Below are 23,822 nucleotides of genomic sequence, written 5' to 3' on the forward strand. Positions count from 1 at the left end.
GAGAAAACTACGTATAAAGACTTACCAAGCCCTGTTACAAACTCCTTAAAGTTTATTAGCAAGTCCTTGTTACTATCCAGCAAGCGGAAAATGCGGGCGGCTAGGATGGAGGTGTGCTGGCCAAAAGACCATGGCGTGAGCTGGGCAAACAGCTCCAGGAACTGGGCCATGTCAATGCGGTATTGTTCCAGATAAGGCAGGCTGGGGTCATGGCGATTGCTGGATGTGCGGCCCCCTCCCCAGTAGCAGCTCATTAAATGCTGAGCCTGAGTAGGAAATAAACACGGTTAGACATACACATTGAAATGTTTAAATTCAACTACTGATTATATTTGGGATAAAGCTTTATGATGGATATTACACAAAGAGGAGCTAACTTAAAAATAATGGGTGTCTCATTACAGCCACCACCCACCCATATGGCTTGAAAGCTCCATCTGTAAAAATGGTTAGTGGTAGAATAACTATTGGAGGTGCTCAAATACCTACAGCGCTGGCTTCTATATTATACACACTCCACTATCAGTCATATATACACCCATCAGGCATAGCATTAAAACCACCTGCCTAATATTGTGTAGGTCCCTCTTGTGCCACCAAAACAGCTCTGACCCATTGAGACTTGGACTCCATAAGACATCTGAAGGTTTCCTGGCACCAAGAAGTTAGCAACAGATCCTTTAAGGCCTATAAGCTGCGAGGTGGAGCCTCCATGGCTTGGACTTGTATTTCCAGCACATCCCACCGATGCTCGATCAGATTGAGATCTGGGGAATTTGGAGGCCAAGTCATCGCTCTTTGTTAATTCCTGAACAATATTTGCAATGTGGAAGGGCACATTATCCTGCTGAAAGAGGCCAATGCCATCATGGAATACCTCTGCCATTAAGGGGTGTACTTGGTCTGCAACAATGTTTAGGTAGGTGTATAAAGAACATCCATGGGCACTCTGACCAGTCTGCGGCTAGGCAGCAAGCTATGACGCACTGTACGCTCTGACACCTTTCTATCATAACCAGTGTTATGTTTTTTCTACTACAGTAGTTCAGTAGTGGGATAGGACCAGATGGGCTAGTCTTTGCTTCCCACGTGCATTAATGAGCCTTGCTCACCAATAACATTGTCACCGGTTGTCCTTCCTTGGACCACTTTTGGTAGGTACCAACTGCTGCATACCGGGAACACCTCACAAGACCTGCGAGTTGTGTAATTGTAGATTCTTTAAACCCACCTGTGTGTAGGCTTGACAACTTTAAATTGTGCGGGTGTATCTGCATGCGACCCACTGTAACGTAGTGTTTAGCATGCAGATACACCCGCAGTCGCTCACAGAACATAGGCATGCTGCATATCATTTTAATCAGCTTGTGCTATCTATTTGCATCGCTGTGCGAATAAGACGCATTTGAAGGTAAAAAAAAGTTGCATGAAAAGACGCTCGGCGCTACAGAGTCACACAGAGCTCGCGCACAGAGAATACAGTAGATGTATGTGGACACATCTGTAACTGATAGTACAGAACAAACAACTTACAACCTTAAGAAAATTTGAAAGATTATTGGTGATAAGGACTAACATTCCAAATTAAGAAGGACTGATATTACAAAGCATACTGAACATTGGTTTCTAAAATTAAATCCCTGAGGAAAATGTATTGAAAACATTGAAATGTTGGAGCTTAGCCCTTTTGGACTTGAGTGTCTTCTGGTCACACTGCGCTTGCACCTAAGTCTCACTGCGCCTGCATCTAAGTCACACTGCGCCTGCATCACCCAAGTCACACTGCGCCTGCACCACCTAAGTCACACTGCGCCTGCACCACCTAAGTCACACTGCGCCTGCATCACCTAAGTCACACTGCGCCTGCGCCACCTAAGTCACACTGCGCCTGCGTCACCTAAGTCACACTGCGCCTGCGTCACCTAAGTCACAATGCGCCTGCACCACCTAAGTCACAATGCGCCTGCACCACCTAAGTCACACTGCGCCTGCACCACCTAAGTCACACTGCGCCTGCATCACCTAAGTCACACTGCGCCTGCGCCACCTAAGTCACACTGCGCCTGCGTCACCTAAGTCACACTGCGCCTGCGTCACCTAAGTCACACTGCGCCTGCGTCACCTAAGTCACACTGCGCCTGCATCACCCAAGTCACACTGCGCCTGCACCACCTAAGTCACACTGCGCCTGCACCACCTAAGTCACACTGCGCCTGCACCACCTAAGTCACACTGCGCCTGCGCCACCTAAGTCACACTGCGCCTGCGTCACCTAAGTCACACTGCGCCTGCGTCACCTAAGTCACAATGCGCCTGCACCACCTAAGTCACAATGCGCCTGCACCACCTAAGTCACACTGCGCCTGCGTCACCTGTCACACTGCGCCTGCGTCACCTGTCACACTGCGCCTGCGTCACCTAAGTCACACTGCGCCTGCGTCACCCAAGTCACAATGCGCCTGCACCACCCAAGTCACACTGCGCCTGCACCACCTAAGTCACACTGCGCCTGCACCACCTAAGTCACACTGCGCCTGCACCACCTAAGTCACACTGCGCCTGCGCCACCTAAGTCACACTGCGCCTGCGTCACCTAAGTCACACTGCGCCTGCGTCACCTAAGTCACACTGCGCCTGCGTCACCTAAGTCACACTGCGCCTGCGTCACCTAAGTCACACTGCGCCTGCGTCACCTAAGTCACACTGCGCCTGCGTCACCTAAGTCACACTGCGCCTGCGTCTCCTAAGTCACACTGCGCCTGCGTCTCCTAAGTCACACTGCGCCTGCGTCTCCTAAGTCACACTGCGCCTGCGTCTCCTAAGTCACACTGCGCCTGCGTCACCTAAGTCACACTGGGCCTGCGTCACCTAAGTCACACTGCGCCTGCGTCACCTAAGTCACACTGCGCCTGCGTCACCTAAGTCACACTGCGCCTGCGTCACCTAAGTCACACTGCGTCTGCGTCACCTAAGTCACACTGCGCCTGCCCCTAAGTCACAATGAGTGGTGGCAAAGAACGTAGGTCTGTCGCAACTGTTTCAACAGCATGCGTCTGCAATCCTGTATGCAATGAAAGTGGCTCTGTCGTCTCAGTTACCACAGCCATAGGGTTACTCAGAACTGGGATGATCAATTGATTGGCGAGGGATGCTGCGTCTATGTACACAGATGCTTGTAATTGCAAAGCCGCAGGTGGGCATCTCCATACAACCCTCTGCGTCTGTGACATTGCATATTTTCACACAACAGCTGCGTACCAGATTGCGGCTGCCAAAGCATTAGCGTACATCTCAGTTTTATATGATGGTCCGACTGTGATGTATGGTGCTAGATATCCCTAGGACACTGCCTTCCCAATGTGTCTAATTCACAATCATGTTCCAATTGCAGAAACGTTTTCAAGTCCCCTGAACGTTAAAGCAAGTACACCCGCCAAAATCTCGGCTTCGGCATCCCAACAGTAAGTAGTGGGGTTAGGCACTAGGGGGAGGGTTAGGTTTAGGCACTGAGGGGGGGGGGGGATGAGGTTAGGTTTAGGGTGCGGGGAGGGAGGGTTAGGATACCTAAACCTGTCCAGATGATGGAGTCGGGATCCCGAGCGCAAGCATCCCATACCCAACCCTTTAAAACTCTTTGAAAATTGCCTCTTTCTTTATGGAATTCTGATTATCAAAGGAAATAGCTGCATTGTTTTATTTGAGGTTTTGATCCCTCTAATATTTTATTTATATCTAGTTGCATATTAGCGCCTACATTTCCCTATATATTTTGTATTGTTCAGTCATAAACTAACCTGCTAAAAACAAGAGATATGGTAAGAACTTACCTTTGTTATCTCTGTTTCTACGAAGTCCATAGGGTCCACAGGGTTGACCTTGGGGTATAGCTGGATCTGGATCCATGGGCACCACGCAGTTAAAGCTTTGCTGCTCCCAGGATGCACTTGGGTCCGTCCTCCTCCATACCCCGCCCCCGGCCACAGGCACCTCAGTTGGTAAGCAGCTAAGGCCGGAGGAGGAGACTAAACAGAGAGGAGGAAGACTGGAACACACAAGAAACCATACTCACAGAAATGGGAGACGGAAAACCGGTGACCAGCCACACAGCCCATTTGAAGCCAGGTGCGTCAGGACGGGCGCCCTGTGGACCCTATGGACTTCGTAGAAACAGAGATAACAAAGGTAAGTTCTTACCATATCTCTTGTTTTCTACTTCAGGGTCCATAGGGGGTCCACAGGGTTGACCTTGGGGATGTCCCAAAGCAGTTCAACTAAGGGCGGGGACGCTCCTGTGCTGAAAGGAGTACCCGGCGCCCAAAGGATGCATCCTGAGAGGCGAAGGTGTCAAACGCATAGAACCTCAAAAACATTTGAATTGAAGACCAAGTGGCCGCCTTACACAGCTGAACAGCGGAGGCGCCACGTCTAGCAGCCCAAGAGGGACCCACAGAACGAGTGGAATGAGCCTTAACAGAGGCTGGCACAGATAAACCCTCCTGTGCATAAGCCTCACAAATAACGGAACGAAGCCAACGGGCTAACGTTTGCTTGTTGGCAGGCCAACCCCTCTTGTGAAAACCGAAGAGGACAAACAAAGAATCCGACTTCCTAACCGAAGCAGTCCGATCCACATAGATTCTAAGTGCCCGGACTACATCTAAGGAAGCCTCACCAGCTGAAAGATCAGGTGACTGAAAAGCTGGCACAACAAGTTCCTGATTAATGTGGAACTTTGAGACCACTTTGGGCAAAAACTCAGGACGAGTGCGGAGCACCGCTCTGTCCTGATGAAAAATCAGAAAAGGGGGGCGACAGGAAAGCGCCCCCAACTCTGACACCCTCCTGGCAGAAGCAATTGCTAGGAGAAAAACGGTCTTGAACGTCAGCCACTTGAGGTCCACCACCTCAAGAGGCTCAAAAGGAGGACCCTGCAAGACCCGTAGCACCACCGCCAAGTCCCAAGGAGCCACAGGAGGCACGAAGGGAGGCTGTATCCTGAGAACACCCTGGAAAAAGGTGTGAACATCCGGTAGTGTAGCAATCCGTCGCTGAAACCACACGGACAAAGCAGACACATGAACCTTCAGAGAGGCCAGGCGTAAGCCGAGGTCCAAACCTGATTGAAGGAACTCCAAGATTCTGGAAACCCGGAACACCTGAGGATCATAGTTTCTGGATTCACACCACTGAAAGTAAGTGCGCCACACCCTGTGGTAAATCTGTGCGGAGGCAGGCTTGCGTGCCCTAAGCATGGTACCAATGACTGAACTGGAGAAACCCCTAGACCTCAAGACGGCTGTCTCAAGAGCCACGCCGTCAAAGACAGCCGACCCAGATCCGGGTAAAGGCAGGGCCCTTGAGACAACAGGTCCCGACGCTGAGGAAGAAGGTACGGAGCGTCGATGGAGGGACACCTCAGATCGGAGTACCAAGGACGTCTGGGCCACGCCGGAGCAACCAGCAAGAGCGTGCCGCCGTCCTGCTTGAATTTCCGCAGAACCCGAGGAAGTAAGGATATCGGAGGAAACAGATACGCCAGGTGAAACGTACATTTCACCGACAGCGCGTCTACCAGACTGGCGCCTGCGTCTCTTGTCCTTGACCCGTAAACGGGCAACTTGTGATTGTGACGGGAGGCCATCAAGTCCAGCTCCGGCAGCCCCCACCTGTCCACGAGTAGCTGAAACACCTCTGGGTGAAGTGACCATTCCCAGGGATGCACGTCGTGACGGCTGAGGAAGTCCGCCTCCCAATTGAGGACTCCGGGAATGAAGACTGCCGAGATCGCTGGAATGTGACACTCCGCCCAAGCAAGGATGCGAGACACCTCCGACATCGCTGCCCGACTTCGAGTTCCTCCTTGGTGGTTGATATACGCCACCGTGGTGGCGTTGTCGGACTGCACCTGAACCGCCCGTCCGTGAAGAGCGGGACCGGACGACTGCAGGGCCCGATAAACCGCCCGCAGTTCCAGAATGTTGATGGGAAGAAGAGCTTCTTCCGCAGACCAACGACCCTGAAGTGACAACGAGCCGGTCACTGCCCCCCAACCCCGAAGACTGGCATCCGTCGTGAGCAGGACCCAGTCCGGGATCCAAAAGGGGCGCCCCTCGACCAGATGAGCTGTCTGAAGCCACCAAGCCAAAGACTGCCGAACCTCCGGGGACAACACCAGCAACTGAGAGCGGATCCGGTGAGGTAACCCGTTCCATTCCGATAGAATCAGCCCCTGCAGAGGCCGGGAATGGAACTGGGCAAATTCCACCATGTCGAATGTTGACACCATGGAGCCCAAAACCCTCATAGCCGAATGGACCGACAGGCGGCAACTGCTCAGGCAACTGTGTATCCTCAGCTGCAGGGAGGAGACCTTCTCCGGGGTCAGAAAGATCCTTTGCTGACGAGAATCCAGCAGGGCTCCCAAATGAACCATCCGCTGAGATGGAATCAGGGAGGACATTTTCCAATTTATCAGCCACCCGTGCGCTTGCAGGCAAGCGACCGTCAAGTGGAGATGATGAAGCAGTACCTCCGGGGAACTCGCCAGCAACAGGAGGTCGTCCAGATACGGTAGTAGCCGTACATTCTAGTTCCGAAGATGTGCGGCCATGACCGCCATAATCTTCGTGAACACCCTCGGTGCCGTGGAGAGACCAAAGGGTAGCGCCCGGAACTGGTAATGGTGTTGAAGGATAGCGAACCTCAGATACCGCTGGTGCGAAGGTGCTATCGGAACATGGAGGTAGGCGTCCTGGATATCCAGGGACACCATGTAATCCCCCGGTTCCATTGCCAGAATAATGGAACATAACGTTTCCATCCTGAACTTGGGAACTCTGAGGAATTTGTTCAGAGACTTCAAGTTGAGGATAGGGCGATGAGAACCATTGGGTTTCCGCACCAGAAACAGAGAAGAATAGTACCCCGTCCCTCGTTGTAATTGAGGAACGGGAACAATGACCCCTGCTGTCAGCAAGGACTCTATAGCTTCCTGAATCTGTAAAGACTTGGTCGTATCCTGAGAAGGACTCGTGCAGAAAAACTGGTGGGGCGGTCTGTGCCGAAAAGACAGGGCGTACCCCTGGGAGACCACTTCTCGAACCCAGGCATCCGTGGTGGTATTGTGCCAGCACTGGGCAAATAGAAGAAGTCGGCCTCCCACTCTGGGGTCCCCCAGAGGGAGGCCCGTCCCATCAGGCAGAAGGTTTATCTTCCTGCTTGGAAGAAGGGCGCCTGGCACTCCAGGGCTGCTTCTTGGGCTTAGAAGCGGCCTTGGTCGTCGACTGCCTCGGGAAGGACTGACCTTTTGCCTTGCCCTGAACCCGACAGGACCGAAAAGCAGAGCTCCGTACCTTGGTAGGAGCAGAAGCCGAAGGGAGGAAGGCTGATTTAGACTTAGCCAGAGTGTCCACAATTTTGTCCAAGTCTGGACCAAAAAGCAACTCCCCATTAAAAGGTAAGGCCTCCAGTCCCTTTTTAGAGTCAGCGTCAGCTCTCCAAGACCTCAGCCACAAGGACCGACGCGCCGACACAGCTGCAGCCGACACCCGAGAGGTTAGCAGGCTTGCGTCTAACGATGCTTCCCCAATGTAGGAAGCCGCATCCCTCATTTGACCTATCAACGCTCTCTGGATCTCCGGAGCATCTTCCGGAAAGGTATCCTCCAAAGCATTGGCCCAGCTCTCGAAGGCCTTAGCCACCCAAGAGATGGCCATGGACGGACGGGCCACCGCCCCCGAGAGAGAGTAGATAGACTTCAAACAAGTCTCCACCTTCCTGTCCATGGGATCCTTCAGGGAGGAGATCGACCGCAAAGGCAGCGCAGCGCTTTTAATCAAGCGGGTAACGTGGGAATCCACCGCTGGAGGAGTTTCCCACTTCCTGCAATGAGCCTCCGGAAACGGATAGTTCGAAGCCAACCGCTTCTGCGGTTGGAACCTCTTGCTGGGCAACTGCCAGGCCCCTGCCATATGATCCGTCAATTGATCGGACAGGGGAAAAACCGTCGAAGCTACCTTGGCCTTTTTAAAATTTGGGTATTTTGACCTGGGGGCGGGCACATCCTCCTCAATGTGAAGGATGGCCCGCACCGCCATAACCAATGCCGGCACATTAATGGAAGACTTAGCCTCCATCTCCTGGGCCCCGGCATCCGAGTCAGAGTCTTCATGGATCTCCCCGTCATCCGAAGACACGTCCGTGTCCGTGAACTGAGCCGCCAGTGAAGCCGGAACGGAACGCTTGGACGCCCGTGGGGGCAAATCACTGCAACATATGTTGAAAAGCTGATGACGAAGCCGCCAGACTCTGAACAGAGCTGGAGAGGACGTCCACCCAAGGCAGGGGTACTGCCTGAGGATACCCCTGAAAAGGTACCATCGACTGCTGCGGCACCGTGGGGGATTGCACGTATACCGGCAAACCCGCATAAGGACCCACAGTCTGAGACCCGGGAGGAGACTGCACCAGACGAGTCACACCCAGGGAACGGGGCATGGTAGGCTGGGGCAACGCCCTAGAAGGGGCCGCAGTCGGGACCGCAAGTCGGTCCGCGATTGACGCCAGCACTTGCGTAAACATTGCCCACGGAGGATCCTGCGCCACCGGGGGTTTAGAGGGTCCAGGTACCAACTGGCACCGCCCGCACAGACCGTCCTGAGACAAATCTGCCCCGTCAACCCCTGCCGAACAGCGTCGGCAGGAAAACAACACAGGAGCCTCGGAGCGCTCATTCCCCTCATCAGACATGACACAAACTTTTTTGCAATAAAAGTGTCTCACCGAAACGAGGTAAGGCGTATAACACCCACGCACTCCCAGATGGACAGTCTGATGCTGCCGCTCTGAAGACAGTAAAAATAAAATAATAAAATCTTCTTTTTTTTTTTTTTTTTAAATAAAGAATAAAGCTTAGGGGCTGCTTATGCAGCCCCACTGCGCAGGGTGACCCGACTCCGGCCGGGCACCAACTAAAACTGAGGTGCCTGTGGCCGGGGGCGGGGTATAGAGGAGGACGGACCCAAGTGCATCCAGATCCAGCTATACCCCAAGGTCAACCCTGTGGACCCTGAAGTAGAAATAGACTGTGTGACTGTACTGTGCCCACTGTGACATCACCATCTAGTCACCACCTGAACTGCTAAAATAGACTGTGTGACTGTACTGTGCCCCCTGTGACATCACCATCTAGTCACTACCTGAACTGCTAACATAGACTTTGCGACTGTACTGTGCCCCCTATGACATCACCATCTAGTCATACACTAACATGCTGCTAATGACTGTGACTATACTGTATTTACCATGACATCACCATCTAGCCAAAGACTTATATGCTAATTATGACTGTGTGACTGCAAAGTGTCTTTCTGTAACATCACAAACCTGCCACATAGACTGTGTCTGCACTGTGCTCCTCTGTGACATCACCATCCAGTCACAGACTAACCTGATACATATATTGTGTGACTGTATTGTCCTCTTTGTGTGACATCAGCATCCACATCAAATGATAACCTGCTAACACAGACTGTGTGGCTGTACAGCTCTACCTGTTTCACTTTACCATCCAATCAATGACTAACCTGTTACATATACCAGAATTATTTGCAGAAGAACCGGAGAGTGTCACTTGTCCATAGTTCTGTTTCCCAACGCTGCTCTAGCACATAAAGCACACTATTTTCCACATATACAGTCACATGAATGAATAGTGTCACACAAGCGTGATTAAGCAACACATAAAACTCTAACCTTGAACAGGACGTACAAATCTTCCAGCTCCTCCATGGAGAACCCCAGATCGGTAGAGATGGATCTAACCTAATAGGAAAGAATAAAATGTTAGGAGACCTACAGTATGAGTTAGAAACACTTCCTTACAGTTTATAGTGTTAGTAAATAGTAATAACACATAATATGTGCACGTATGGGTGGGAGCTTTATTTTCCCATCAATACCCAGAAAGTTTGAAAAACAAAGAAAAAAACCCACTACTGCTGCTTGGTGACAATGGGGGGCTGTACTGTACTAGCGACATTTATCGTGCCACCATTACTCAGCTACCACAATGTGGGAGAGAAAAACAAGAGATATGGTAAGAACTTACCTTTGTTATCTCTGTTTCTACGAAGTCCATAGGGTCCACAGGGTTGACCTTGGGGTATAGGTTGGGAACCAAATCCGGGCACCACGCAGTTAAAGCTTTTAGCTCCCAGGATGCACTGGGTCCACTCTCCCTATAACCCCACCCCCAAGCCAGAGGCACCTCAGTTTGTAAGTAGCCAAAGGCCGGAGGAGGAGAGAAAAAGAGAGAGAAAACTGGAACACTCAATAACCATACTCACCGAAATGGGAGACGGAAAACCGGTGACCAGCCACACAGCCCATATGAAGCCAGGTGCGTCAGGGCGGGCGCCCTGTGGACCCTATGGACTTCGTAGAAACAGAGATAACAAAGGTAAGTTCTTACCATATCTCTTGTTTTCTACTTCAGGGTCCATAGGGGGTCCACAGGGTTGACCTTGGGGATGTCCCAAAGCAGTTCAACCAAGGGTGGGGACGCTCCTGTGCTGAGAGGAGAATCCGTCGCCAAAAAGGAAGCATCCTGAGAGGCAAAGGAAACCAATGCCTAGAACCTTAAAAAGGTGTGGACAGAAGACCACGTGGCCACCTAGTAAGGCAAAACAGCCAAGGCGCCACAGCGAGCCGCACACGAGGGTCACATGGCCCGAGAAAAAACAAGCATCAACAACAGGAAGGCCTACCCATGGGTAGGCCCCTGAGGAAGACCTACGAGGCCATCCAAGTCAACATTTGGTTATAGGCCGGCCATCCTTTCCTGTGAAAACCAGAAATCTCAGACCACCAATAAGGAGTCCGATTTCCGTAAGGAACCTGAACGGATCACATAAATCCAAAGAGGCCAGACCACAGTCAATGAGGCCACACCAGCCGAGAGGACTGGGGACAGAATGGCCGTACCATAAGTTCCAGAATAATATGGAACCTGAAAACCACTAAGAAGAAACACAGGGCGAGAGCAACTCCCACCCTGACATGATGCCCTCCAGAAGAGGGAGCCACATGAGAACGCTCCCAATTCAGACACTCTCCTGGTTGATATAAACACCCTGAGAGAAAGAGAGAGCCTAAGCAATAGACCATGTAATGGCTATCACAACCAGCGGTTCCATTGACTGTCCCCGGAGGTAACGAAGAACCACTACTTACTCCCAAGGAGTCCCTAGGGAGGACAAATGGAGGCATAATCAAGAAAACACTCCAAAGGATGAACTGGATACCAGAGTGAAGCAATTCCATATCTTAACCATACTGACAGTGTAGAGATCCGCACTGTCAGGAAGACCAGGCCAAGTGTGAAACCCAAGCCAGCCGGAAGGAATGCCAGAATATCTGGAAATCCTGGACACCGGAGGATTGTATCGACAGGTACAATACCATAAGATTTATGGCTGCCACAGTTTGTGGTAGGTCCCAGCAAAAGCTGATCCATGTGCTCTAATCATTCCAACGATGACAAAGCCAGGGAAGCCGTAAGACCACTAAGGACACAGTCAAAGACAAACGACCCAGGTCCAAGGCAAAACCAAGGACCCTGAGACAACAGGTCCGGGCAGTGAAGCATCAGGGATGGAGTATCGATGTAGAGACTCCGAAGATCCAAGTACCCCTGACATCTGGGGCAATCAGGAGCCACCAGCAGGAAAGCATCTCCGTCTCGATTGAAAACACTTCCAAAGACCTCGAGGAAGAAGGGAGACCGGAGAACACAGGTACACAAAGTGGAAGGACCACTTCACCGACAAAGAGTCGCTGAAGTTTGCTTCAGAATCCCCAGAGCTGAACTGTAACACCATAGTGTGATAAAGTCAGAAGGCCATGAGGGTCACCTCAGGGGGGCCCCCCCTGCTCACCAGGAGATGAAACCTCTCTTGGGGAAGAGACTAGTCCCCGGGATGCACGTCGTGACGGCTGAGGACTCCCGCTTCCCAATGGAGAGCTCCTGAAATGAACGCTGCCGAGATGGTCGGGAGGAGACCCTCGGACTATGTCCGAATATGTGACATACCTGTCATTGCCACCCAACGAACAGTGTTGCTAAAAAGGAAGCCACTGTCCTGACCCTGTCGGACTGAACCTTTTCAGGTTCACCGGGAAACAAGAGTTATGCCAGAGTAAGTTAATTGACAGGGTGGAATCGACAGACGTCCAACTGCACTGAAAAGGATTCGGTCCAGACACTGTCCCTAGCAAAGAAAACCCTGGACGAGATGGCCATAGCCACCCGGACAGGGACCGACTTGCCTCCGGAGAGAGCATCATCGTTTGAACAGTTATCCGACAGAAAAAACTCATTCCATCTGGAGATGAGCCAATTATGGAAAGGCCTGGAATGGAACTGAGCCCATTCCACCATGCATCCCAGAGTGTAAAGACATCTGTCGACTGCGCAGACAACCATGTACTCCTAATGGAAGAGAGGAGATTCCGTCTTACGCCAGAAGAATTCTCAGATTCTGAGAATCCAGCAGGGATCCTAGATGAAGAATACCCAGAGAGGGATGCAGGGAGGACTTTTTCCCCGTTGATTAAACGTCTGCACCCTGAAGAAGCCACAGTCATCCTGACCTGGCCGTAAAGTACCCCGGTGATCCCGCTAAGAGCAGGAGGCCGTCCAGGTACAGGAGCATTGGGATATACTGAACAGAAGAACTGTCAGAAAATCCAAAACACTGGTAAACCCCTGTGGGGCTGAGGACAGTCCCAACAGGCAGAGCCCGAAAAATTGTAAGTGTTGCTGTGATACAGCAAACCTCAGCCCATGCTGAGGAAAGGTCTCTGTAAGTACCCGTAGGCACGCGTCCTGTATATCCAGTGATACCCTAAAGTCCCCAGGTTCCAAACATCGTATGATGGAGCATAGGGATTTCCTCCTGAGCCCAGGTAGCTTTAGGAACTGGTTCAGGGAATTGAGACAGAGAACAGGCCAAAGAGGACCATTCAGCCACCGCACCAGAAAGAAAACAGAACAACCAGTCCCTCACTGAGATAGTGGGGATGGCCCAATTAGCTCCGCTTACCGCAACAACTGCATAGCTTTCTGGATCTGTAAGGCCCTTGTAAAGAGGGCGTACCCTCCTACCCACGTAGCCGCGGCAACTTGACACTAATACCGGGCGAACTGAGAAAATCGGTATCTCCCAGTTGTAGGCCTGTCCCGTCAGACTGAAGAGATATCCGTAGGTTCAGAAGCAGGATCGGCTGGCAGTCCAGGCCTGCTCGGTACTGGATATGTCGGCCCTTGTAGATGCCGACAGTCTACGAAGAAACAGACCTTTAGGCTGACCGAGAGGACAAAAAAGACTTAACAGACTTAGTCTGAGGCCTTGTAGTGTGCATAGCTGAAAGCGGTAAACTTGTCGTTAGTAATACTGCCAATGTTACTACAATCTTGTCAAGGTCAGGACCAAACAATATCAACCCTAAAGATGGTATCTGCACCTCTGCATTCTCAGAGCGCAGCCATAGGGTATTACGGAGGATACAGTCGCAGCCGGAACTCTGAAAGTTAGGAGACTGGTATCCAATATAGGCATGTCCACCTATGACAACTGCATATATTACATGAGCGACCAAATACATTTGAACCCCCGACGTGTTGGAGGGGAAAAAACGTTACAAATGCATCAACCCAATATGCAATAGTATTAACCAACCATGCTATAGCCATGGTAGGATGGGTAACAACTCCTGAAAGCAAGTATACTGATTTCAGGCAGAGTTACCACCTACGGATCCGAAGAATCCGACCACGCAGGAATGGGAGGCGTAGTAACGTCTGTAATCAGACGAGTAACACGCCCATCCCCCCCAGGAGGGGCTCGTGATGACCCTCAGGGAATTTGGGACAGGAGGCCAAACACTGTTGTAACACCTCCTATCTGGCAACAGCCAGAGTCCCGCTATGCGATCCACCCGCTAGTCAGCAACAGGTAACCCGAAGGCACGCAATACTGAGGGTGTATGATACAGGTGCAGGTCAACATTCACTCTAACCAGAATGGACCTGCTACCAGCCCTAAAGCAGGGATAATAATACCTGAAATAGGCTTCCCCCCGTGTAAGAGGGAAAGAGCCCCGAACAGTACCCAGTTCACGGCAGAGCCAACTGGGAAGTAACCACAGGGCGTCAACCACGCCAATTAGCGTTTCGTAGAAAACGACATCCACCCAGGGTGGCTGTTGTGGTAATCCCTGCAAGGGGAATGACAGACTATTGTGGCACCAGGGGGAATTCATATACTGCGAAAAACCCCTGCAGGGAGCGGTAGTCTGTGTCACAGGGGAAGAGTGCAAGAAGCTGCGAGATACCCTGAGATGAAAAGGGCAGTATGGTGAAGTAACCCCAAGTGAGATACAACAATGGGGCCCGCCCGGCGATCCGCAATTGAGAGGATCCCGAGAAAACAAACCGCCCAAGGGGGTCGTGAAAGAGGCCGGCACCAGATGACGCCACATACAGAACCCTTTATGAGTCAAATCCTCCGCACTAACACCTGCAGCACATGACTTGCAGGATAGTAAAAATGGGTGCAGTATAACGCTCTATCTCCTGGTCAGACATATCTGACCAATCTTGGCGGAAATATTAAGCAGCACTATACTGGTCCTGACTGATGCCAAAAATTAGCTGCAGGGACCCATTTTCAGCGTATGCAACACACAGTTCCATCTAAAATATGGCAACGTGCAGCACGCAACAGTATGTGACAAACCACACAAATATTAACAAGTATATAAATGTGAGGTCTCAGAACCACCCTAAGTACAGCTGTATTAGGGCAGATAAAGAAAAGGGATAGATATACACTGACAGGTGAGAGAATAAAGTACAGTCAGCACTAGCATAAGTCACATACAATGCAGATATATACATATATACATAAACATGTCATATAATATACTGCACTATTACACTGCATTCAACTGCCCAGATTCAGTGTCTGGGAAGGCTACAGCGCTGTGTACACTGACCTGATGGTGAGGTACGCAGGGGGACTGGACTCACTGCCATCTCCAGAGATTTCTGCTGCACCACAGAGATAAAATGGCCGCTGGAGACCTCAGAGGAAGCGTGGCCCGCGGAGGAAGCAGCTCAGCGACGCCAGACTATGGATACTGAAAGGCGCGCTGAGCTGAGGGGAGGAGCCGCTGTAACAGGGAAGGCTGCCTCCCCTGGCCGGCTATTAACCCCCGGGACGCCGGCTCCCTGCACCGATCGTTAAGTCCCTGGTGGTCTAGTGGACACACGGGGTATGGGGGGCCCGCCGCCACTGCCGGCGCCTCCGGTCTGTCCCCTGAGACCGGAGGCACATGACTGCATTTGAAATGCGCGGATCACCGCAAGCGGTGATCCGCGACCTTACCTGCTCCCCGTGGATCCGGCAGCAGTCCTGGGCGCCCGCAGAGTCCGGCTAGTACAGACTCTGGGGTCCCGCTGAGATCCCCAGATCTGTACTGGCGTCTCAGCGCCAGCGGGGTGACGGAGCGGCAGCTTAGACGTCCTATGGACAGTCCGACGCTGCCGCTCTGAAGAGTCCAAAGTCCATGAAAAAACTTTGTCCCTAAAAAAATAAAATAAGCTTAGGGGCTGCTAATCAGCTCCCCCTGCGCTAACGGTGACCCGACTCCGGCCGGGCACCAACTTAAACTGAGGTGCCTCTGGCTTGGGGGTGGGGTTATAGGGAGAGTGGACCCAGTGCATCCTGGGAGCTAAAAGCTTTAACTGCGTGGTGCCCGGATTTGGTTCCCAACCTATACCCCAAGGTCAACCCTGTGGACCCCCTATGGACCCTGAAGTAGAAACTCCCCTCTCCTGCGATCCCCGCAGGTCCCGCAGCTTAGTGCGTCTTGCATCCCAGCTGGTCCCTATGCGCATGCGCGAGATCTCGTGTACAGACGGACCGTCATGGACACCGCCCCTGATTAGCACACACTCCGCCCATATGTGATAAAAATTATAAGCCTCAAAAACAAGAGATATGGTAAGAACTTACCTTTGTTATCTCTGTTTCTACGAAGTCCATAGGGTCCACAGGGTTGACCTTGGGGTATAGGTTGGGAACCAAATCCGGGCACCACGCAGTTAAAGCTTTTAGCTCCCAGGATGCACTTGGGTCCACTCTCCCTATAACCCCACCCCCAAGCCAGAGGCACCTCAGTTTGTAAGCAGCCCAGGCCGGAGGAGGAGAGAAAAAGAGAGAGAAAACTGGAACACTCTAGAACCATACTCACAGAAATGGGAGACGGAAAACCGGTGACCAGTCACACAGCCCATTTGAAGCCAGGTGCGTCAGGGCGGGTGCCCTGTGGACCCTATGGACTTCGTAGAAACAGAGATAACAAAGGTAAGTTCTTACCATATCTCTTGTTTTCTACTTCAGGGTCCATAGGGGGTCCACAGGGTTGACCTTGGGGATGTCCCAAAGCAGTTCAACCAAGGGAGGGGACGCTCCTGTGCTGAGAGGAGAATCCGCCGCCAAAAAGGAAGCATCCTGAGAGGCAAAGGAAAACAATGCCTAGAACCTTAAAAGGTGTGGACAGAAGACCACGTGGCCACCTAGCAAGGCAAAACAGCCAAGGCGCCACAGCGAGCCACCCACGAGGGTTACATGGCCCGAGAAAAAACAAGCAGCAACAACAGAAAGGCCTACCCATGGGTAGGCCCCTGAAGAAGACATACGAGGCCGTCCAGCCAACATATGGCCATAGGCCGGCCATCCTTTTCTGTTAAAACCAGAAATCTCAGACCACCAATAAGGAGTCCGATTTCCGTCAGGAACTTGAACGGATCACATAAATCCACAGAGGCCGGCCACAGTCAATGAGGCCACACCAGCCGAGAGGACTGGGGACTGAATGGCCGCACCATAAGTTCCAGAATAATATGGAACCTAAAAATCACTAAGAAGAAACACAGGGTGAGAGCAACTCACACCCTGACAAGATGCCCTCCAGAAGAGGGAGCCACATGAGAACGCTCCCAATTCCGACACTCACCTGGTTGATATAAACTCCCTGAGAGAAAGAGAGAAAGCCAAAGCAATAGACCCTGTAATGGCTATCACAACCAGCGGTTCCATTAACTTTCCCCGGAGTTAACAAAGAACCACTACTAACTCCCAAGGAGTCCCTAGGGAGGACAAATGGAGGCATAATCCAGAAAACACTCCAAAGGATGAACTGGATATCAGAGCGGAGCAATTCCATATCTTAATCATACTGACAGTGTACAGATCTGCACTGTCAGGAAGGCCAGGCCGAGGGTGAAACCCAAGCCAGCCGGAAGGAATGCCAGAATGTCTGGAAATCCTGGACACCAGAGGATCGTATCGATAAGTATAATACCATAAGAATTATGGCTGCCACAGTTTGTGGTAGGTCCCAGCAAAAGCTGATCCATGTGCTCTAATCATTCCAACGATGACAAAGCCAGGGAAGCCGTAAGACCACTGTAGGGACGCAGTCAAAGACAAACGACCCAGGTCCAAGGCAAACCCCAGGACCCTGAGACAACAGGTCTGGGCAGTGAAGCATCAGGAATGGAGTATCGATGGAGAGACTCCGAAAAACCAAGTACCCCTGACATCTGGGGCAATCAGGAGCCACCAGCAGAAAAGCATCTCTGTCTCGATTGAAACACTTCCCTCGAGGAAGAATGGAGACTGGAGAACACAGGTACGCAAATTGGAAGAACCACTTCACCGACTAAGAGTCACTGAAGGTTGCTTCAGAATCCCCAGAGTTGGACTGTAACACCATAGTGTGATAGAGTCAGAAGGCCATGAGTGTCACCTCAGGAGGGCCCCCCCCCCTGCTCACCAGGAGATGAAACCTCTCTTGGGGAAGAGACTAGTCCCCGGGATGCACGTCGTGACGGCTGAGGACTCCCGCTTCCCAATGGAGAGCACCTGAAATGAACACTGCCGAGATGGTCGGGAGGAGACCCTCAGACAATGTCCGAATGTATGACATACCTGACATTGCCACCCAACGAACAGTATTGCTAAAAAGGAAGCCACTGTTCTGACCCTGTCGGACTGAACTTTTTCAGGTTCACCGGGAAACAGGGGCTATGCCAGAGTGAAGGCCCAAGACAGGCTAAAGTTCCAACAAGTTAATTGACAGGGTGGAAACGACAGACATCCAACTGCATTGAAATGGATGCGAACCAGACACTGTCCTTAGCAAAGAATACCCTGGACGAGATGGTCATAGTCACCCGATAAGGGACCGACTTGCCTCCGGGGAGAGCATCATCGTTTGAACAGTGATCAGACAGAAAAAACTTGTTCCATCTGGAGATAAGCCAATTATGGAAAGGCCTGGAATGGAACTAAGCCCATTCCACCCTTCCAAAGGCAGACACTGAATAGTGGACCATGCATCCCAGAGTGTAAAGACATATGTCAACTGTGCAGACATCCATGTACTAATGGAAGAGTGGAGATGCCATCTTACGCCAGAAGAATTCTCAGATTCTGAGAATCCAGCAGGGCTCCTAGGTGAAGAATACCCAGAGAGGGATGCAGGGAGGACTTTTTCCCCATTGATTAAACGTCTGCACCCTGAAGAAGCCACAGTCAACCTGACCCGGCTGTAAAGTACCCCGGTGATCCTGCTAAGAGCAGGAGGCCATCCAGGTACAGGAGCATTGGGATATACTGAACAGAAGAACTGTCAGAAAATCCAAAACGCTGGTAAACCCCCGTGGGGCTGAGAACAGTCCCAACAGGCAGAGCCCGAAAAATTATAAGTGCTGTGATACAGCAAACCTCAGTCCATGCTGAGGCAAGGTCTCTGTAAGTACCCGTAGGCACGCATCCTGTATATCCAGTGATACCATAAAGTCCCCAGGTTCCAAACATAGTATGATGGAGCATAGGGATTGCCTCCTGAGCCCAGGTAACTTTAGGAACTGGTTCAGGGAATTGAGACAGAGAATAGGCCAAAGAGGACCATTCAGCCACCGCACCAGAAAGAAAGCAGAACAACCAGTCCCTCGCTGAGAAAGTGGGGATGGCCCAATTAGCTCCGCTTACCGCAACAACTGCATAGCTTTCTGGATTTGTAAGGCCCTGTTCTGGTCCGAATAAGGGCCTGCGTACCATCACATGGAAATAGGCCGCCTGAGCAAAGAGGGCGTACCCTCCTACCCACGTAGCCGCGGCAACTAGACACTAGTACCGGGCGAACTGAGAAAATCGCCATCTCCCAGTGGTAGGCCTGTCTCGTCATGCTGACGATATATCCGTAGGTTCAGAAGCAGGATCGGCTGGCAGTCCAGGCCTGCTCGGTTGAAGAAACAGACCTTTAGGCTGACCCAGAGGACAAAAAGACTTAATAGACTTAGTCTGAGGCCCTGTAGTGGGCATAGCTGAAGGCGGGAAATTTGTACTGCCACTGTCAAGGTCAGGACCCAACAAGATCTACCCTATAGATGGTATCTGCACCTCTGCATTCCCAGAGCGCAGCCATAGGGTATTACGGAGGATACAGTCGCAGCCGGAACTCTGAAAGTTAGGAGACTGGTATCCAATATAGGCATGTCCACCTATGACAACTGCATATATTACGTGAGCGACCAAATACATTTGAACCCCAAACGTGTTGGTGGGGAAAAAACATTAAAAATGCATCAGCTCCGTATGCAATAGTATTAACCAACCATGCTATAGCCATGGTAGGATGGGTAACAACCCCTGAAAGCGAGTATACTGATTTCAGGCAGAGTTACCACCTACGGATCAGAAGAATCCGACCACGCAGGAATGGGATGCGTAGTAACGTCTGTAATCCGACGAGTAACACGCCCATCCACCCCATGGAGGGGCTCGTGATGACCCTCAGGGAATTTGGGACAGGAGGCCAAACACTGTTGTAATACCTCATAACTGGCAACAGCCAGAGTCCCACCATGCGATCCCCCCGCTAGTCAGCAACAGGGAACCAGAAGGCACGTAATACTGAGGGTGTATGATACAGGTGCAGGTCAACATTCACTCTAACCAGAATGGACCTGCCACCAGCCCTAAAGCAGGGATAATAATACCTGAAATAGGCTTCCCCCCGTTTAAGAGGGAAAGAGCCCAAAACAGTATCCAGTGCACGGCAGAGCCAACTGGGAAGTAACCACGGGGCGTCAACCACGCCAATTTGCGTTTCGTAGAAAAACGACATCCACCCAGGGTGGCTGTTGTGGTAATCCCTGCAAGGGGCATGACAGACTATTGTGACACCAGGGAGAATTCATATACTCGAAAAACCCCTGCAGGGAGCGATAGTCTGTGTCACAGGGGAAGAGTGCAAGAAACTGCGAGATACCCTGAGATGAAAAGGGCAGTATGGTGAAGTAACCCCAAGTGAGGTACAACAATGGGGCCCGCCCGGCGATCCGCAATTAAGAGGATCCCGAGAAAACAAACCGCCCAAGGGGGTCGTGAAAGGGGCCGGCACCCGATGACGCCACATACAGAACCCTTTCAGAGTTAAATCCTCCGCACTAACACCTGCAGCACATGGCTTGCAGGATAGTAAAAATGGGTGCAGTATAACGCTCTATCTCCTGGTCAGACATATCTGACCAAGCCTTGCGATCAAGCAGCGCTATACTGGTCCTGACTGATACTAAAAATTAGCTGCAGGAACCCATTTTCAGCGTATGCAACACACAGTTCCACTCAAAATATGGCAATGTGCAGCACGCAACCGTATGTGACAAACCTCACAAATATTAACAAGTATATAAATGTGAGGTCTCAGAACCAGCCCAAGTACAGCTGTATTAGGGCAGATAAGGAAAAGGGATAGATATACACTGACAGGTGAGAGAATAAAGTACAGACAGTCAGCACTAGACTAAGTCACATACCATGCAGATATACACATATATACATAAACATGTCATATAAGATACTGCACTATTACACTGCATGCAACTTACCCAGATTCAGTGTCTGGGAAGGCTACAGCGCTGTGTACACTGACCTGATGGTGAGGTACGCAGGGGGACTGGGCTCACTGCCATCTCCGGAGATTTCTGCTGCACCACAAGAAAATGGCCGCTGGAGACCTCAGAAGAAGCGTGGCCCGCGGAGGAAGAAGCTCAGCGACGCCAGACTATAGATATTGAAAGGCGCGCTGAGCTGAGGGGAGGAGCCGCTGTAACAGGGAAGGCTGCCTCCCCTGGCCGGCTATTAACCCCCGGGACGCCGGCTCCCTGCACCGAACACTAAGTCCCTGGTGGTCTAGTGGACACACGGGGTATGGGGAGCCCGCCGCCACTGCCGGCGCCTCCGGTCTGTCCCCAGAGACCAGAGGCACAGGACTGCATTTCAAATGCGCGGATCACCACAAGCGGTGACCCGCGCCTTACCTGCTCCCCGTGGATCCGGCAGCAGTCCTGGGCGCCCGCAGAGTCCGGCTAGTACAGACTCTGGGGTCCCGCTGAGATCCCCAGATCTGTACTGGCGTCTCAGCGCCAGCGGGGTGACGGAGCGGCAGCTTAGACGTCCTATGGACAGTCTGACGCTGCCGCTCTGAAGAATCCAAAGTAAAAATAAAAAAAACTTTGGCCTTAAGAAAAAATAAAGCTTAGGGGCTGCTAATCAGCTCCCCCTGCGCTAACGGTGACCCGACTCCGACCGGGCACCAACTTAAACTGAGGTGCCTCTGGCTTGGGGGTGGGGTTATAGGGAGAGTGGACCCAAGTGCATCCTGGGAGCTAAAAGCTTTAACTGCGTGGTGCCCGGATTTGGTTCCCAACCTATACCCCAAGGTCAACCCTGTGGACCCCCTATGGACCCTGAAGTAGAAAGTGCGCTTATTTTTTTTAGCAGCATGTGCATGACTTCTGTTGCCATACAATAATATAGCAACGGCAGATTTGTTAGATGTTTACAAATTCTGTAGAGAAAAGTGATTTTTTTTTTTTGCAAGTGTCAAATAATGCTGGTTATAGCGCATCTGACACTTATCACCTCTTCATATATCTGCCCCGTAATCACACAATCACCAGTGCCTGCAAGGATCAATGCTAGATAAAGCAATGAGGGAGGGACTGCAATGTGCGGGATGAGAAAAGTCCCAAGGATTCTGGGTAAAAAGAGAAAACCACAGAGCTGTAAAAAAAAAAAAACAACAGATATCAGCTGTTAAAATTGATAGCCCTTAGCTTTCATCTCTTCTACATGGCCAAATAAGCATAAATCTTTCATAACAGTTGCTAATTGGATTAGAAAATGTATTATTATTTATTACCAGTTATTTATATAGCGCACACATATTCCGCAGCGCTTTACAGAGAACATTTGGCCATTCACATCCGTCCCAGCCCAAGCGGAGCTTACACTCTATATTCCCTACCACATGCTCACACACTAGGGGTAATTTTGTTGGGAGCCAATTAATCTACCAGTATATTTTTGGAGTGTGGGAGGAAACGGAGCCACCGGAGGAAACCCACGCAAGCACAGGGAGAATATACAAACTCCACAGTTAGGGCCGTAGTGGATATCGAACCCACGACCTCGGTGCTGTGAGGCAGTAATTCTAACCATTAAACCGTCTGTGCTGATGGGGATCATCATGTAAAAATGATTATCCCAATCGTGCTCACATTTGATTTAAAGTTTCCCTGTATTCCAATTGTGGTTGAGCTTCAAAAAATCTTGGTGTCAGCTGGGTCAGTAATTGTGCAATCTAATAAGGAAGTTCCTTTGCAGACTCATCGGGACCTCAAACCTCCGATACACTTATGTGATCAAGTAATACAGAAAAAAAAGTATAGGTGCCTTTAAATTGAGGACCTTGATCCAAGGGAAGGGTCAAATAATGGAGGAAATAAATGGTCAACTAATAAAAAAAAAAATATATTGGTTGTCCGAGGTTAAAGATACAAATTTCTGCAGTTAAAAAATAAGAGATATGGTAAGAACTTACCCTTGTTATCTGTATTTCTACGAAGTCCATAGGGTTCCACAGGATACCTTGGGGTATAGGCGATGGCGGTAATCATCGGGCACCATAGAGTTAATTTCTTCCAGCCTCCCAGGATGCACTTTGGTCCCTCTCCTATACCCGGCCCCCGAGCCAAGGCAAATCAGTTACGTAACAAGCCCGAGGCCGGAGGAGGAGAAAAATTAGAGAGAGAAGAAAGTCTGGAACACACAAGAATCACATTCTCACCAGAAGGAGACGGAAAAACCAGTGACCAGATCAAAGCCCATCTGCAATACAGGTGCAACAGGGCGGGAGTCCTGTGGGACCCTATGGACTTCGGAAAAATAGAGATAACAAGGGTAAGTTCTTACCATATCTCTTATTTTCTACATCAGGGTTCATAGGGTATCCACAGGATACCTTGGGGATGTCCCAAAGCAGTATCCTTCAAGGGTGGGGACGCTCCTGTGCAGAAAGGAGAATCCTCCGCCCGAAGGAAGCATCCTGAGAGGCGAAGGTATCGAATGCATAATACCTCACAAGATATGGACAGAAGACCACGTGGCTGCCTTGCAAAGCTGAACAGCCGAGGCACCACGGCGAGCTGCCCACGAAGGACCCACAGACCGAGTAGAGTGAGCTTTAAGAGAGGATGGTACAGGAAGACCCTCATGAACATAAGCCTCAGAAATCACCATGCGAATCCATCCTGCCAAAGTTTGCTTCGTGGCAGGCCAACCTTTCTTATGGAAACCATAGAGGACAAACAAGGAGTCCGACTTCCGAAATGGACTGGTACG

The 23,822-nt window shown here is 51.0% G+C and overlaps 1 protein-coding gene across 2 annotated transcripts in view; it reads right to left on the reverse strand.

Moving 5' to 3' along the window:
• The window catches only part of TBC1D9B (TBC1 domain family member 9B), an 81,073-nt gene that overhangs the window by 12,894 nt on the left and 44,357 nt on the right, over positions 1–23,822 (reverse strand). For both annotated transcript variants that reach the window (XM_088454756.1, XM_088454755.1), the window contains exons 15-16: positions 9,754–9,822; positions 26–266 (exon numbers count right to left, since the gene is read on the reverse strand). In XM_088454756.1, the coding sequence (XP_088310882.1) occupies positions 26–266; positions 9,754–9,822 (310 nt within the window). The remainder of the gene's footprint in view (positions 1–25; positions 267–9,753; positions 9,823–23,822) is intronic.

Source organism: Taudactylus pleione, unplaced genomic scaffold, assembly GCF_031769625.1.
Source record: "Taudactylus pleione unplaced genomic scaffold, aTauple2 ptg000629l, whole genome shotgun sequence".
In the NCBI taxonomy this organism is placed as follows: Eukaryota; Metazoa; Chordata; class Amphibia; order Anura; family Myobatrachidae; genus Taudactylus; species Taudactylus pleione.